The following is a 17,730-nucleotide window of genomic DNA, read 5'->3' as shown; positions in this document are numbered from 1 at the left end:
GAGGTTGAGGCTTGAGAAATGGAGAAGAAGAAAAAAATAAAATAATAATTGGCTAATTAATATAAGTCTCTCACACGTCATTAATAAGTGTATCACACTTATTATGCCGTGTTAGCAAAAAATATTAAAATGACACGGTCGAATCTTATTATGTGTGTTTAAAAGGTACTTTCTCCATTCCAAAATAATTGAATTGTTGAAGTATTTTCTAGTGTTAAAAATAAATGAATTATTCACAATTTAAGATAGATGTTAGAAATTTTTTCCAATTTTACCCTTCATTAATTAAACTTTAAGGTTAAGTTTCAAAAATGAATTAAATGAGTATTGAGAGGTTAGTATGAAATTTGAAAATGACAAAAATAAAAAAACATGACTAATTTATGTCTTTTGTTTTTTCTCTTAAAATGTGTGTCATATTCCAATAATTTAATTATTTTAGAATGGAGGGAGTACATTATTTAATTGAGATGTGTAAAGTGAAAAATCGTCTCAACTTGACATTTTAAAATGAGTGAAATTTAGGCCACATAACTTTTTTGAAAAGTTTGAAAATATAATTAAGAAATCATGTTGCTTCAATAATTAATGGTAATAACTATAATTTAATAATATTGATTATCTTATTTTTTTTAGTTATGCATAATTTAAATGGGATAAGTTAATTGCGGATAATAATTTTATTTAAAAAGTATGTTAAAAATTAAAATATAGTTTGATTATAGTTAATAAAATGTTTATTAATATCTTGTATTATTATGTAGTTAAGAAAATCATCAATTTTATCTCACTAAAAAATATTGTATAAAGGGATTATCGTTTTCATTAACACGTTGCGAGAACATTGTTTCACAATTCTTAAATGTTAAGGGGGGTAAAATTGAATCGACTCAAATCATATAATTTATATTTTATATTAAATGTTGTTTGTATTCTTTATTAGTCTTTGTTGATCCATCATCAAGACTTATTTTTGTTATCAATATACTTATCGTTTGATCATCTATGCTTGCTTTCATGGTTGAAGAAATGTATTGGGTGTATGAGAGAATAATGAGATAGGAGATGCCTAATAATTTTTTTTTAGCTTCTATAATGATATTTTTTAGTTTTTTCAAGTGATATTATGACTTAAAGTAAAGTGGACGTAATAAAAGAGAGTTTAAAATTTAAAAGATATAAAAAAGAAAGTAGTAATTTTTGACATTTCAAAGCAAAATTTTCTCAATTAATATACTTTTCCTCTGGGATTTAGCACATGGTTCTAAAACAATTTTATGCTTTTTTTTGTTTAAAAAAATTCTATGCTCATCCAAGAGAATCCCCATAGTTGGGTCTCATCAATTTTTCTCTAACTTATAATACTCTCTTTCTTAAGCTTTAAGGCTAAAGATTTCGTATGTAATAAAGAGTTCCCTTTTACTAAAGTTTATATTCTTCTACATAATAGACGTTGATTAAAAATTCTGGTCAACTTATCATCACTCAATAAAATATATTTTAAATATTAATTAAATTGAATAAAACTAATTAAATTCCTATCGCTTTCAAAAGTGCAAATCCATTAAAATGGAATAAAATAAAAATCTGTAGAGTAAAGATATCTTATTAGATTTTATAGTAGGTCACACTTTTGACCATTTGGGCACTTGATTGATGCCTCTCAACAGAATATGTATGCCATATTATGTAGTACTACTTGACTTCAAATAGACTCAAATGAAAAAAAAGGTTTTATCTTTTCCAAGAAAAATACAAAGGTCCTAAGATCCAAGTTCTTTGCAATAATAATTCACATTTCACATGGCTTATATGACCCGACAATGCCATTTGCTCCAACTAAATGCTTGTTTGCTTTATGGAGACAATTGTTCAGTACTCACTCCTTTTTGGATTCCGAACCTATTTGAGCCCCAAAGAGATAAAATTGGCACAAATAAGCTATATTTTTATAATATAATTAAAATAGACTTAATGTAATTTTTCTTCCATTTTATAAATAAAAAAAATTAACAGTAGGCGTCTAAATTTTAGTATAAAGTGTAATTTTTTCTTACACTTTATAAAATGTAACTATTTCTTACACGTTATAAAATATAACTATTTCTTACACTTTAAATTATGTCTTTCTTTTTTGGAGCGTTTGTTAATGCTTATCGCCATATCTGGTATATAATCTCCAACGCTTATAGCACCGAAAAACTGATGAATATTACTAAATAAATCCACGGTGTCCGACTCGACAAACTGATGAATGTGCAAAAACTACAAAAATTATATGACAAACATTGCAAAGTGCATAAAGTGACACAATTTAAAACGTAAGAAAAAGTTATATTTTACAAAGTGTAAGAAATAATTACACTTTATAAAGTATAAGAAATAGTTTATGTCAATTTTATCTCTTTGTGACTCAAATAGTTTTCGGACTAATTCTTTTTTGGTGGATGAATTCATAAGTTTGAATACAATTGAAATTTAACCCTTTTCCATCCGGATATTTGGAGCTGTCCGATTAAATTTGAATCGCGCACTGCAGTAGTCCTTTCACATTTCCTTCTTTTAAAAAAAAAATTGGCTTAAAGAAAGATCTAATAGGGTTAGTTGATTGGCATTTAGGGTGTGTCTGGTAGGAACTAGGAAGGAAATTAATTTAGAAGAAAAAAATTATTATTAGGCTCAACTCCATCTTTGAATTCAAGATTAATTAGATTGTGCTTCAATGTGTCTGATTCCAATTCATCTATTTGCTAAGATCGAAATTTATCCTATACAAAATTGGCTATCAGAGAAGAACATGAAGAAAGTGGTCTTTTTTCTTTGATGAAAAATATTTGTTGGTGTTTGATTATCAAAAAATAACTTACTTTATAGAAAAAATAAAACCATACCAAACAAATATTTAATATGTAAAACTAGACATTTATGGCTTTTTTAATTTGAGAGTAAAAAAAAAGAAGATAACTATTAACTTAAATTCAAAAAATGTAAGGTTCGATTTTTTTTTCTTCCAGTGGTGATATGTAACTCCTAAATTTTATAAAAACTATTAATGCATACACAATTTGTGAGATAAAACCTAAAATATTCCACTATTTCAGTCTTTTTGCTAACGGTCGTTAGATTTTTAAGAGACATTTTTGGGGAATACTAATAATACAGAATTCTATTTCTTCTGCAAAAATGGACTAGCAAGGGAATTCATTTCATGGCCAACAAATTTGTAGTTCACATATGGTTCGTTTTCAACTTTGCTTATGAGGGTTGAAATTGATTGGAATTAACTTAATCCGACTTTTACAATATTTAGTTTTTTAATTTGTTTTGTTTTAATTTTCCTAAGTAAGTAATAGAATTTTATTTTCTTTATTATAATTAAAAAAAGTCCAGACCCCACGTTGTGAGATTTCACTGGGTTGTTGTTGTTGTATTATAATTAAAAAAAGATTCTTTAAAAAACATATTTGGACAAAATTTTAGATGGACATAATTAAATAGGTTTACAAGGCTAACTTAATAGCATTCCAACTTTTAGATGGATATAATTAAATAGGTTTACAAGGCTAACTTAATAAATAAAAGGATAATTATGCAAAATGACCCTTCGATCATAAATTCTTTTTCAAAATGGCCTAATTTTCGAATATTTTACGAAAAATGGTCATTTGACACTTTCCAATTACAAGAAAAGTACAATTCGCGCTTTCTTCTTCACCTTCTTTGTTCCTCTTCTTTCAACCATTAATGACTTCTTCTTCTCTTCCTTCCTCATTTCTTTGTTGTTTTCCTCCTCGTTATTCCATGTTCAAAATACAAATTTTAAAATTAATATATCGCAAACATGAATCATTTTGAGTGAATAATATATCAAAAGACTCAAAACACTAAAAGGAGCTCATATCTAATTTTTGGGATTCTTTAGAAGAGATTTGAGTTGGTTGAGATTGAAAAACAAAATCGACCTACAATGTATACTTTATCATATCAATAATGTATATACATCTATGATATATAGTTATACATTATTTACATACGAATATACTTCATTTATACAATATTGATGCATTATATATACACATGACCATTTTATTGAAAATAATTTTTATTATTTGTATATTTAAAACATGACTATATTTGATACAAAGAAAATTACTTTATTAGATATTTGTGAAATTTAATGAGTTAATAACCCACCTAAACTTAAACAAAATGGGTAAATAATGTTTTCATGAGCTATTTTATCACCCTTTGCTAACAATCTGTGTAAGGTAAGAAAAGTGAAAATTGCTTGTAATGTGTTAAATGATATGGTCAAGAAAGATCACAAGTTGTAGAGTTTGTTTGAATTAACTTATTTAAATATTTTTAAAAGTTAAAATAACTTAATTTTTTTTAGTGTTTGAATAAGATAAATCAATGCTTTTAAGTTAGATAGAACACTTTTTGTGTTTTATTTTATTCTATTCTTATACTTAAATAAAATCACCAAGAAATAAGTAGCATGAGCAAAAATTAGAAATCATTAAATTTGAAGAATAAGTGCAATTTGTGGACTTTAATTTTTAGTCATGCTGGTCATTTAATGAAAATTTGTAAACTAGAGTACCCTTATATATTCAAACCTAATTACTCAGCACAAGTTACTAGACAAATTGTGTAGTATATTCTAGAATTTGTTATATTGTTCAAAAATTTGGATTAAAGCCTTTTGAGGGTATTATGTCTTTATCATTTTTTGAGGAAAAAATAAGGTAGATAATGTAGGATGATAACGTAAACGTATGGGTAAGTGTGCTTTTTAAAAAAAAATAAAATTAAGACATATGACCTTTTACGATATAATTTGAGAAATATTATCTTTTTCATATACGACATAACTTGTTATGCTTTTCATATACGACATAATTTTTCTGAGGATGGAAAAATCAAAACCAAATTCTTGTGGAGAGTATTTTTATAAGGCTTTGGACAAAACAGAGAGAGCAATTTGTTTAGGGCCTTTCTGAACTTGACCCGTCTCTGACAAGTGGACACTGACCTGGCATAATATTAACCCATGGGGAAAAAATTTCATTTCATATAATCACCTTTTGGATAATTAAAGCCGTTAACTTTTGGTTTTAGTAATGCTTAATCAGTTTTCTACTTTTTTCACTCTGACATTGAACACGAGAGACAGGAGAAAAGGGATTTGATTTTTTCTCTTTCGGATTATGGGCTCGGAGACGGCTTCATCGCCGTCGTCTACTCCGGCGATCGCAGCATCGTCTTCATCAGCCACATCTTCCCCAACTGGAACTGGTAAGAGAAATAGAGACCCAGAAGACGAGGTTTATGTCGATAATCTCCACTCTCACAAACGTTATCTTAGTGAGGTTGTGCTCCTTCTCAAAATCTACTCATTTTATTTTGTTGAAATCATGTGTATGTTGGATATGGAATTAGAAAATCGCCGATTTTGTTAATATAATTTATTATATTATTGAATTGCCTTTTAGAATGAAATGGGTTTGAGCAGAGGTTAATTACAACTAGTTTAGGATTGAGATGTGGCTGATTGATTGTTAAAAGATGGTGCTTTCTTAATAAGGTATGTTAATTGTAATTTTTGAAGTTGCACTTGGGTCTGATGCACTTGGGCCGAGGGTCATTAAGTCTCTCTACCTCTACGACGTAGTGGTAAGGTATGGGTAAATTCTACCCTCCCCGGATCCCGCTTAGTGGGATTTCACTGGGTATGTTGTTGTTGTTGTTTCACTTGTTGCTATCAACGGAAATGTGTGTTCTTTGCCTGTGATTTCAGCCTTCATGTGTTAGCTTTTTTGGCTATTTCTGAAGAAACTTGAGGAATTTTGCAGATAATGGCATCAAGTTTAAATGGATTGACAGTGGGAGACACCCTACCAGATAATATAGTGGATTCTCCATCAAGATCCGAAAACATGCTGTACATCAGGTGATGAATTTTGTACTACATTGGAAGAAAGAAAATTATACAGATATTAACACATAGTTAAGGATGGGAACAAGTTCGGTTTCTCGGTTTCTCGGTTTCTCATTATGTGGAGAGAGCCTACTTTTGGTCCAACTTGAATTATTGTTGGAAGTCTGAAATGACGCTCTGACCTTAAGTTTATGCTCTACGTGCAAATCCTTTATTGACTTATATGTCCGTGGTAGGACATAAACTAATGTGAGGTACTTATGGGGGACTTCTTCACCTTAAACACAATCACATGCCAATGTCCACTCTAAAGAAAATAATTTACCAGAATTCAGTGAACGCTTAGTTATCAATCTCACAAGGAGGCCTGTGCTAGTTTAATCTCTCAGTACAGTGTAAAGCCCAGGGATATGTTTTAATGTTGAAAGTTTTGTTGAATATCTGAAATAACAGACTAATGCCAATTATTGCTCAGTTGGGTTACAACACAAATAAGATATTCCTTGGAAAACCTAGTCATGAATGTCTGTATTGTATGCTGCAACAGTGTTCTGTAGCAAGTACACTATAATATGTCTGATTAGCAAGGATATGGGGACTTCAATATCCAATAATATATCTGATTCGCAAGTATACGGCCAGATTTTGGCCATGAATGAAAATACATTTATGTGATAAGAAATAAAATAATATCCAATAACCTCCATGACTTACATGGTTTATGTAACTGTACAGTCCATTTCTAATATACAATTGAAACTTACCCGCCTTATTATTATTATTATGACCAAAAAATCCATCTGGACCAACCCTAAGGACCAAATGCAACCTTTGAAACCAGGCTTAGTGCACATGGTGTTGGGGTCGAACCTGTGACCTTAGTCACAAGGTAAGATGCAGAGTAATGGGTTACCCACCTTATTATTGTTATTCTTATTATTATTATATCTGAGAATTTAATGGTTCCTTTTTCTAGTATGTTACCCTGTAAGTGGGAAGCATTAAACAAGGTAAGATGCAGAGTAGCCACCTCAACTTTTTGCCAAGTCCTTAAAAACCTTTTTAGACATATTTTCCTTGTAAAAAGATGCTCATTCACATGACATATACACACATGTTCGACCTCTTGAATTTCACCGTCATAATATTATGCTGTAGAAGTTGGTCCTATTTAGGAGAGTGTTAAAAGAACCCTTAAGGGCTGTAAACTGTTGAAACACAATAGTATGGGACGGCAGTTTCTATGGGTATAGTTTAAGTGAATATACTGCAGTGCGGAATTCTGCCTTGTCAGTTTCATGTCTGTGCATCTTTGACAGATGAATTAGTACATATATAATCAAAGCACCCTCAAAACTTGTAGAAATGGACGTTCAGAACGTGACAGCTCTTTTTGGAGTGATGAATGACAGAAAACTAGAATTCACAGATGTCATCTGGCAGCTGTCTCCTGTCTTTCTTAAAGACAGTGACTAGTCTGCACTGATTCTGTGATGATCATAGTTAGATTCACTACTATGATTCTGTGAAACCTTGTAGTGTCTGTTAGTGCAATTCTGTTATAATGGAAAGTGTTGAGAGCTTTATATCAATCGACAGTGGGAACATATCAAAAGATTACTGGATGAAACAAGCAGTGACTCAGTGTCTCCTGTCATGGCACTTAGAGTTTAGAGCAAAAAATGGTTGGCAAGGAAGTACAGACCATATAGTCATTTGACTTTTAAGCATAACAGAGGGGTCACCGTTGTATGGTTTTGTAGTTTCAAAATCTTTAAAGGTAGTGACTTGAATATTTTTGTTAAGATAACTGATGCACCATGCAAATATCGAGGAGACTGTATTCTACTGTTAAATAAAACAGCACAAATCGTGCAAAAATATGTTTCCAAGTTATGATCGGGGTGAAGTCTTGGTCATTTTGGTCCAGTTTAGTGTCTGGAGAATTTTCTTTATTCCTTTCATAACCACATATGATGAGAAAGACCCACACAAACTAATGTGTAGCATCTGTGGATAGACCAATCTATCATCATGCATGCTTTTGGATTTGCTTAATTTGTGAAGTATTCAAACATTTAGTTTTGATTTAGCTCTCTAGACTTTTTCTTAAATTTGGATGTCCTAACTATTTGCGACTTGACAATGTACGTATAAGCTTATATGAAATGTAGTAACAAATGAAGATCCGGTATTTGCTGTCTCCTTGCTTCTTTGCTATCAAGTTTTATTTGACTTTTTATGTTTGTTCTCAGGGATGAGATGTCCTTTCAATATTCACCAATGTCAGAAGATTCAGATGATTCACGATGTTATGAGGCTTTTACAAATACCAGCTCCCCTCAACGTGAGAGCACACCAACTAGTCCAGTCTCACCCTACCGATATCACAGACCAATGAATGGGTTCTCATCATGCCCTCCGTCCACTTCATACCCGTCAAATTCCTGCAACTTCCCTCCTGCCTCAGCTTCACAGCCTCGTCAACGAGGCTCTGATTCTGAGGGTCGATTTCCATCATCACCCAGTGACATATGCCACTCTGCTGACTTAAGGAGAGCTGCACTTTTGCGGTCTGTGCAAATGAGGACTCAACCTCCTGGACCATCATCATTTGAATTGCATTTTACTCCAGGGCAGGAGCCTAATCATATGGAAACCGAGGACCGGCCTTGTTCCTACATGAAGTCTTTAGTTGATGAGAGGGAATATAAGATTGAACAATGCTCCTCAATGAGTGTATCAGCACCCGAAAATAGGGAAGATCCCTGTAGAATTTTGAATATGGGATCGAAAGAAGATGAATCTGTAGATTAAACACAGTACGTGTCGTTGTCCTTAATGATGGCTTCAGTTATTGTACTTGTGCACGATTAGAACTTTCAGAGGATGGCTTGAGCCCTTTATGCTCAAAGGTCACAACTTCAAAAAAACAGTCCTGTTTTATGAACCTCTGTTAACACAATTACCCAATTCTGTCAAAAAAAAAAACCTCTTGTTTACACTTGCCTGCCCCATGCCACTCCACTCTAAAAAATGGGTTGAATTATGATGATAAGGCATCCGAGTCTTTTTCCTTTTTTGGTTTTTGACAAATTAGTTAACACATAAATCAAGGTATGTTACAAGAAATTAGAGCAGTTCTGACTTCCAATAAGGAGCTTGTCGAACAACGATATTACACAGCTTTCTGATTTGATTTAAACTAAAAAGGGTCAAACTAAGACCAAACCAATCCAACATTATAGATATAATTTTTAAAATTTATTTTATACATAAAAGTATTTACTTTGATATAATTTATAAATATTTCTTATACTTTTTCATAGTTTTTATGTTTTTATATATTATTTCAAGTTTGAAACTTAGAATTTTGAGTGGTGCAATGAAGATTATAGTCCATAGATATTACTAACTCTATTAAAGCTCAAATCAAAATCAAATCAATACCAATGCTAAGAAAAATTATTTAAAACTAAGAATGACAATAATGTTGAATATTTGTTTTTCAGTTTACATTGGTTTAGACAATTAAAGTATATAACCTAATTTTAATTTTTTTTTTTAATATTTAGTCATGTAATTAATATTTATTAGACTTATTCTAACATCATTTAGTACTTCTAAATTATGATCATTTTCATTATGACATATTAATTTGTAATATTTATTTTATGCAATTTCATTATTATTTTTTATTAAATATTTTAATGTCATCATTCATCTCATATTTTGTATTATTTTCTTAAGAAATGCCTTAGATAGTTATATTGGTAGGACTAAAGAAATATTTGAAGCACAATTAATTATATGATGGTATGAATACTTTACCGAAAACCCCCAAAAAAATCCCGAGTTTAATTAGTTTGATTTGATTTATAGATTTAAAAACTCGACACAAATAATTTAATTTGGTATTTGAAAAACCCTAACCAACCTGGTCATGTACACCCCTAGATACCAAGTAGGGTTGTTTTTGCAACACTTTGAAGTTCCACTTTTGGGCCTTTTATGTAATAGGTAGCCTGGACTATAAATAGATGAGAATAACTCATTCAGACTAAGATTATTCAGGATGTTGAATTCTCATGAATTGAATATACTCTTGAGAGAGTTTGATATAGTTGCTAAAGCTTGAGGATGAAAGATTACTTGATTGAGAAATTCCTCCTCTTGAGGGAGTCTAAGAGACTAAGTGCTTGTTTTGATTTCTGAATAGAAGGTTTCGACTTTAATATAATCATTATTGTCTACTATTTCCTTTGCTTGTGACAATCTATCCATCTTTCTATCTTTATTCTTGTTCTTAGAACTTAGCGTTTCAATTACCGTATATCTATTATACAAACTAACAACCACCACAAACAAATCATCAACCAATATCTTCTTTAAAAGGGTTTCTCCAGATGGCCTTTTCAGTTACCAGAAACAACAACAATAACAACCCAATGAAATCCCACAACATGAGGTCTGGGGAGGATAAAATGTATGCAGACCTTACTCCTATCAAGGTAGGACGACTGTTTCCGAAAGACCCTCAACTCAAAAGAAGCATAAAAAGAGGTCAGATAATCTGCTGCCATCCCTGCTATTGCTTATGGGACTGAATCAATAGAAAAAACAACTAGATCCAGTGCTAAGAAGTTCAAAGCGTTATGGAAAAGCTTCAGTTACCAGAAATGAGGTGGTAAAAATGTAGAGAGAACAACAATGGCCATTAGTGAGAAGGCACGGATACCTTGTTTACCTTCTCATGCAAGAATACAAATCTATGTCCGTTAATACTCAGTAATCAGGCATAGCTTAGTTAAGCTTTCCTGTCCAACAAATATGAAATGAAATCGGAAAATTAAGAAATTAAAGTGACATGCATAAGGGAAAATTCAACTAAACATTTCATATAGGGATAATTTGCAAAAATCACCTTGAATATTTTGACTTTGTCAGCACCACTATGCATATATAATGGTACTAAACGTAGAACAGCCAATCCTTTATGAGAGGGACAGGCTGCAAAGAGGCTCGTTTCAGCAGCTAAAAGCAATGGCAAGGAGGAGGCACATGAAGGGTTTGAAGGAAGGGGAAATGAAGAGAGTTATCCTGTTTTTAGCAAGTGAAAATTCTTGAATAGAAAAGTTTTGAAAATCAAGAATCATTTGTCAGATGTATCAATGATGGAAGGCAGATCTTCAAGGTGCATTATCCCCTCATGCAGCATCTGAACATCCTCCATATGCACTTTCAGCACCTCCCAATCCACTTTCTTTTCCTTAAGTTGCATTTTGAGTTCTGCCAAGAGGTTGTTAATTCGTAAAGCCATCTTGCATCTAGAATCCTCATTTTCAGACATGGAAGCAGATGATGAGTTGCTACGTAGTACAGAAGCTGATAGGCAATGACCACCAACAATAGTATCATTCAACCTAAGAAGAGAAAAATACATAACATAGTTACACCAAGTATATTCTCGTCCCTTCTAGTAAAGGCAAGGTTAAATTGGGAACAAGATGTGCAACAATTTGATTTCAGATGGCATAGTTAAATCCGTGACCAAATAATAGAAGAAATATCATAGGTTATCAACCAGTGTCCACCAATAATGGAAGAACAGTAACAGAAAATGAACTGACCAGATGTCAATATCAGTCCTCTCGTATTTTCCACTCTTATCAATATCAGTCTCTCATAGTTTCTTATATGCAAACAATATGGTACATGCAAAGAAAATGGAGTATGGATGCAAATGGTCAGTGAAAAACTACATGGAACAATAAGGAATATGATTAATGGTGATGTTGTAATAAAGCAAAGTCATTTTTGGATTGATCTCTTCCTTCCAACTTCTTCCAAAATGAAGCCATGAGAAAGTTTTATACTTTTGAGCTAGCAAAATAATGGACAAGAACCAGCCCCCTAGTCTACAAGAGTGAAAACATAAACAATAAGACCTTTTGTTACAGGATGAACCACCACTTACTTTTTGAGGATCGACTCCGATTCTGTGTCATTCTCAACTATAAATAAGGCATCTATACCATCCTTGCTTACCCATGCCAACCCTTCTGTCGTGCCAACAGATTTACAGATTGAGTACATCTCACTGAGGGAAGCATCTTTGGAAATGTCCTCAATCCTGATAGTAACAACCATAGAAGCCCGTGGGGGTTGGATTGGAAGAAGATAACTCCCAACAGTTAGCACACCAGCTCTAACTGCTCTGTTGCAGGATTCTAAGCTCTTGCCAATAATTAACAATGGTTAATAATAAACAAACTTTTCCTGATTGAGGGGGCTGAAGGTAGAACTTCAAGAAATCAATAGCATACCTCGAATTGGATGTCCCAACAGTTAAGCCCATCGGGCAGATGCCTGACTGAAGCAGCACAGAACTTTCCGAAGACTGAAACTGCTTCTACAAGCTGAGAAAGGCTGATGGTAGAAGGTACATTCCCAACTGAGATTGACCTCCGACCATCCATACTAGCAGCATCTGAAGTTATATAAGTCGATCCAGAAGCATCATCACCATTACCATACTCACTTTGATGAGGTTCATCAAGAGTTAAGTTTTCCTTTACATGTTGCATGCTTTTGCTGAGAGACTTGCGAGATGATACTTTTCTACCATTATCAAGTTTCTGTGACTCAAAAGGTATTGGTAACATCTTCAAGCAAATCAGTTCATGTACCCAACGATTAGAAGTCCTATGCTATTAATAAATCAGAAAAACATACCCCAAAAGGATCGCGCTTCTCCGTCACTAATTTCAGCTGCCCAAAAGCTCTTTCTACTGGAGGACCCAGGTCTGAGAAGTCATTATCATCATTATGGACTTCAAATAGTAAACCCTTTGAGCTCTTAAATCTTTGGAACTGGAAACTGGTTAACTTTAAGGTGTAAGAATAGCACAATAATCAATAAGAAAGCATGATTTGACCTTGAATAGTCAGAATAAAGTCAATAAAATCAACAAACAGGAAAATCCACAGGTTGAGCTAGCAGGCAAGAGAGGCACAGACAAAATACCAAGTTTCTTTTTTCTCATTTCTTTGCCTCCCAACTTTGATACCCCAAAGTGGCATTTCTCATGTCCCTGCCCATCTTACCAGATTATAATTATCCTACCCTAAAACCTCCAGATTCTAGTTTTCACTGGTCATCTAAGTATAATTATCTAAAGCTAATGAGCTTTTAGGAAGGTAATTTATTCTTTTTCACAAGCTATATGCCTAGAGGTCTTTGCTATGCTATTGGCACATTCAGTCCTTTTAGTTTCTGCAGCTTGCCCTTGGTTTTGTTCGTGTACTGGTTATTTGTTGGCCTTCACCTGAACCCTTTTGTGGGAAGGTGTTACCTCTGATTATTTACTTATGACCACTTCCTTCATACCCAATAATCTATCTATTTCTATTTTAGGTTGTTCCAAAGCTGTCAACCTATTTTGACAGTGTATTACTCTTTCAATATTCTATTTGTAAAATGGTTCTGGTCGACCCACTTTTGAACTAAAGAAACTTCAAAATAAATATTATCTCTACTTCTGGACCCATTTTCACCTATTTAGCCAACGTGTTATTGCAAGTTTTACAACTCCCTTCATTCTAAATAAATTATTCTACGCAAAAAGTCCAAAATTGCCCTTAAACTTTGCGAAATGGTCTAAATTTTCCCTCTGTTAATAGCTGGGTCAGATTCGCCCCTCCTGTTAAAAAATCTGCCCTTATTGACCAAGGGCAAATGTTTTCCTACACGTGGAAATTTTCTCAAAGAAAAAGGGCCAACTTAGCCCTTGAATAATGTTAAATTGTCCAAATCTGCGGTTGAAGTTTGCGAAATTGTTTAAGTTTGCCCTCCATTAATAGTTGGACTCAGATCTAACCTTCTAGTTACAAAATGAGCTAAATTAGCCCTTATTGACTAACAACGAATGCTTTCCAATATGTGGACGTTTTGACAAAGGAAAGGGGCAAATCTAGTCCATATTGTAACGATGAGGGTAAATCTGACAGCGACTATTAACGGAGGACAAATCTAGACCATTTCGAAGGGTTTAGGAGCAAAATTGGACCTTCTCCCATTATTCTATTTCTATAATAGGTTGCTCCAAAATTGTGTTAACTTATTCCTAAATCCTAATACAGAACTTAATACTTTTTCCATAATAATTTTTGTCACATTCGCCTCATGCGCCACGTCACTTGTGGGACTAAACAGGATATGTTGGTGTAATTGTTTAAAAGGTGCTACCAGACCCACTTTTGAACAGAACAAATTTTGAGTTCCTTCAATTTACCTTTACACACTACACTTTTGGACTCATTTCCATTTACATGCTCTTACCTGGATTGTTCCAAATAAAATGGAACACCTAAATTGAGCGGGGGAGTATTTAATTAAACACGTAAGGTGGGGTTTGGTTAAACAATTCTTAAAAGAGTTTTTATAAAAAATAATTCAGTTTAGATTTTGGAACTCCAGAGAAGTTTCAGTTTTTGCAGAAACTATTTTTTTTTCCTTTCTTGCAAAGGTTTCTTTCATGGAGTTTGGCTGAGAAACTGTTTCAGCAAAAAACTGAAAAAGTTGGCATAAATCTTTTTTCAAATTTTAAAACAAAACGCCACTTAGATCTAGTTCACATTTTGTCCTCTGTTATTTCAGCAATCATAAATCAATTGTGCCTCAATCCCAAATCAGTTCAGATCCGCTTTATAACAACAATGCTAGTTTTGTTTGATGTATAACCCAAAGACTCTAGATGAACAATCCTATCATTAATATAAAGGTCATAATTATTGGATCTATGTATAATTGCATCATCTGTTTTAACTTTGCAATCTAGGTACTTGAAGGAGCTTCCAAAATAAACAAACAGAAAAAAACATTAGAGGGAATTATACTGTTCAATTACAAAACATTTAGAGCTCGTTCGATTTGATCGATTGAATGAAATAATCATGGTATAGATTCGGTATTGTTCTATCCAATGTTTGGCTTGTCTTTTGAATCACGTAAACTAATCCTGGTATAATTTAATACACCAATTGGTGTATTGTTTTTTCCTCTCATTATAACCCATGGATACAGTATCAAAATGCCAAAACTACTGTTGATATAGTTTTTAACCCAACACAAGTTTAAGTTACACACGGTATAATCAATTTTTAATTCAATGAACCAAACACCCGATAAAAACAATATCTGCATTACTAGCTCTTGGATTATTAATCCCAGTATAACAATTCCAATATAACTTGTTTATAAACCAAACAACACCTAAGTGCCTTTGGATTGAACTCATTGTGGATAGGCCAATGACTTTGAACTAGAACAAATACACAAATCAAACCAGCTATTTATATGCAGAGGCTATCCAACCATATGTGGTAGTTTGGATTTTATAGATGTACACAAGATTCATTCTAGAAAATATACTGTGGATTGTTGACGCATGATAGAGAATAGAAAAGCTAAATTAAACCAACAACACTAGAATTCATTTTCATTGAGCAATGAGAAAGACTGATGAATTAGACAAGAATACTGAACATGGAAGAAAGGGTCAAAAGGAGAGACTGAGAACTTTTCACACTCATACTAGCTGAAAACTTTTTCCTTTTTATAAATATACCAGCTGAAGACCATGTCCATGACAAGCTTTCATAGATACTTTATGCACTTGCTGACTAACACGTGAACTGCATGAATGCTTATCCCCAAGCACCATATATAGAAATAGAAATAGATAAGAGGAAATCCACACTACCCTTTATGGAGTGTGGTAAGGGTTGACTGTTGAGTGGTCCTTTGATGGTGCATTGCAAAAAATTGACAGCTTTTCGACAGGGTTCTGGAAAATAACTTACCTAAGCTGTAAGGGTTCTGGAAAATAACTTACCTAAGCTATAAGTTATGTATTATTCATCTACATCTTGATTAGGCATCAATCTACCCACTCAAAGGATCCACAAGATTTCCTCACCATAGCAGGGCAAAAGGGTGGTTAGAACCAGAACCGGCCTAACACAACCCAATTGCCTACCTCTAGAAAAATGAAGCATCATTCATCTATTAACTCATGAACACGTTCAATATTCTCCACTGTACTAAAATAGGGAATGGTAGAAGACAATTGAATCTACTTCATGGTCCTTCCATTATAGTTTGGTTAATCTATAATGCGGTTTCTTGGTGTAATCCAATTTTGCATTTTGGAAGTACATCACTACTTCCTGCTCTATTACATATTCCTAGGTGCATTTGCCTTGGAGAGCTTTTAGTAAGGTAGTAAAAGCATCTATATGCTTGAGGTAAAACTACATAACTGTCCCAGTTACCAATTACTCCTATAAGATTTTAGCTAAATTCATTCAGATATACTGCAAAACTTGACGTTGGTTTGTGTACCTTCTCTATAGGAGAAAGACACTCATTTCATCTCTTCACTCTCTTATTTTCCTCTTTACGCGAGCTTTAAAATTTCTATTGTCCTAACTTATGGCTTTTAGGTTATGCGTAGTAAGTTATAAGCCCATCCTAACAGACTCTTAAATTTCTATTGACAACTAACTCGTCCTCTTAGTAAAGAGTAAAGACAGACCACGAATAGATGAACTACAATCCATAATGAAGACGAATTACCATAGATAAAAATATTAGCAGTAAAAAACAAACAGTTTTAACGCTGCTTTAAAATCATGTTTCCTTATAGAACTGGTGCTAAATCATACGGTTTAAAGTTTATTTTACCTGGTGCGGCGTCGACCGAAGCCGTTGAATGTTTGAGATTCCGTTAAGAGGCCGGAAATGGCTTTGCAGATTCCAGCACACTCACCTGCGGTGCACGAAAAGGAACACTTTAATTCATTTGAAAAAATAGAAGCTAGGGTTTTAGATGGAGAGATTCTTACCTGCCATTAGAGCAGAAATTGAAGCAGGGAGTCTGGGCTTCATTTTCACAAGGGATTTGCAACAAGGGACTCTCGTTAAGGGCAAATATTACTAGCACAAATGTTTCACATATTACAAAATATGTCCTAAAACTTTGGATGTGCTGCGGTCCAGATCTCAAATTGCTAGAAGTGGCGTTTGATAATTCGGTTTGATTTCGATTTTTGAATTATGTGGATCAAAAATTAAATCGAATTAGTTTTCGATTTGGTTTTTGTAAATTCAGTTTGATTTAATAATTTTAATTTTTTTGTTTAAGGCTTGTTTAATGGGTTAAATTTTATTTGTAAATTCAACTATTTTTTAAAGTTAAAAAATAGCTTAAATGCATGAGAAATAGAAGAATACTTGCACTAACCTAACAAATACATGTCCTGCTATGTAAATTATAATGCTTGGCCTATTTATATTCATAGCAATCATCATCATAATTTTTTTTTAAAAAAATAGAATTATTATTAGCCATTTTTTGAACATTTATGTTTGAAACCGAACTTATGAAAGGAATATTTCAGAGCACATATTAAGTAGAGAAAATGAGCTAAAAGGGATTTTTGAGAGTAGAATGAAGGATAGGGGATTTCTATTTCTTTTTTTTTGTTGTTATAAATATTTAATTAGGGGTTAATTATGAAGAGATGGGTTCAATTAGAATATTTAAAAATTTAGAGTAAAAATTAAAAGATCAAAAAAATTTAATAAAATCCTAAATTTCATTCATTTTCTCCATTTTTTTAAACGCCTTGTTCTCCTTTTCCCTCCTCTCTTCTCTTCTCTTTTCTTTTCTCCATTTTTTAAACGCTCTTGTTCCTTTTCCCTTTCATCTTCTTCTTTCTTA

The 17,730-nt window shown here is 32.8% G+C and overlaps 2 protein-coding genes across 3 annotated transcripts; one reads left to right on the top strand and one right to left on the bottom strand.

The window, feature by feature from the left end:
• The first annotated feature begins 5,084 nt into the window (after nucleotides 1–5,084).
• On the top strand, nucleotides 5,085–8,894 carry LOC129887137 (uncharacterized). Its single transcript, XM_055962097.1, has 3 exons — nucleotides 5,085–5,375; nucleotides 5,859–5,956; nucleotides 8,200–8,894. Exons 1-3 carry the CDS (start codon nucleotides 5,214–5,216, stop codon nucleotides 8,759–8,761), a joined length of 822 nt encoding a protein of 273 aa, XP_055818072.1. The 5' UTR covers nucleotides 5,085–5,213; the 3' UTR covers nucleotides 8,762–8,894.
• Nucleotides 8,895–10,311: 1,417 nt separating this feature from the next.
• On the bottom strand, nucleotides 10,312–16,965 carry LOC129887136 (uncharacterized). Of its 2 annotated transcripts, XR_008766294.1 has the most exons (7): nucleotides 16,853–16,965; nucleotides 16,692–16,776; nucleotides 12,680–12,824; nucleotides 12,271–12,582; nucleotides 11,922–12,181; nucleotides 10,869–11,367; nucleotides 10,312–10,761 (listed from the first exon to the last, which is right to left on the bottom strand). XR_008766294.1 is itself a non-coding variant. In XM_055962096.1 (6 exons), the coding sequence occupies exons 1-6, from the start codon at nucleotides 16,893–16,895 to the stop codon at nucleotides 11,097–11,099; spliced, it is 1,116 nt and encodes a 371-aa protein (XP_055818071.1). In that variant the 5' UTR covers nucleotides 16,896–16,965; the 3' UTR covers nucleotides 10,312–11,096. The 2 variants fall into 2 exon arrangements, 1 of the variants encoding a protein (XP_055818071.1); XM_055962096.1 differs by having other exon boundaries at nucleotides 10,312–11,367.
• Between the last annotated feature and the right edge of the window lie 765 nt (nucleotides 16,966–17,730).

Source organism: Solanum dulcamara, chromosome 4 (assembly GCF_947179165.1).
Source record: "Solanum dulcamara chromosome 4, daSolDulc1.2, whole genome shotgun sequence".
NCBI lineage: Eukaryota > Viridiplantae > Streptophyta > Magnoliopsida > Solanales > Solanaceae > Solanum > Solanum dulcamara.
This window is presented reverse-complemented; position numbering and strand designations above follow the sequence as displayed.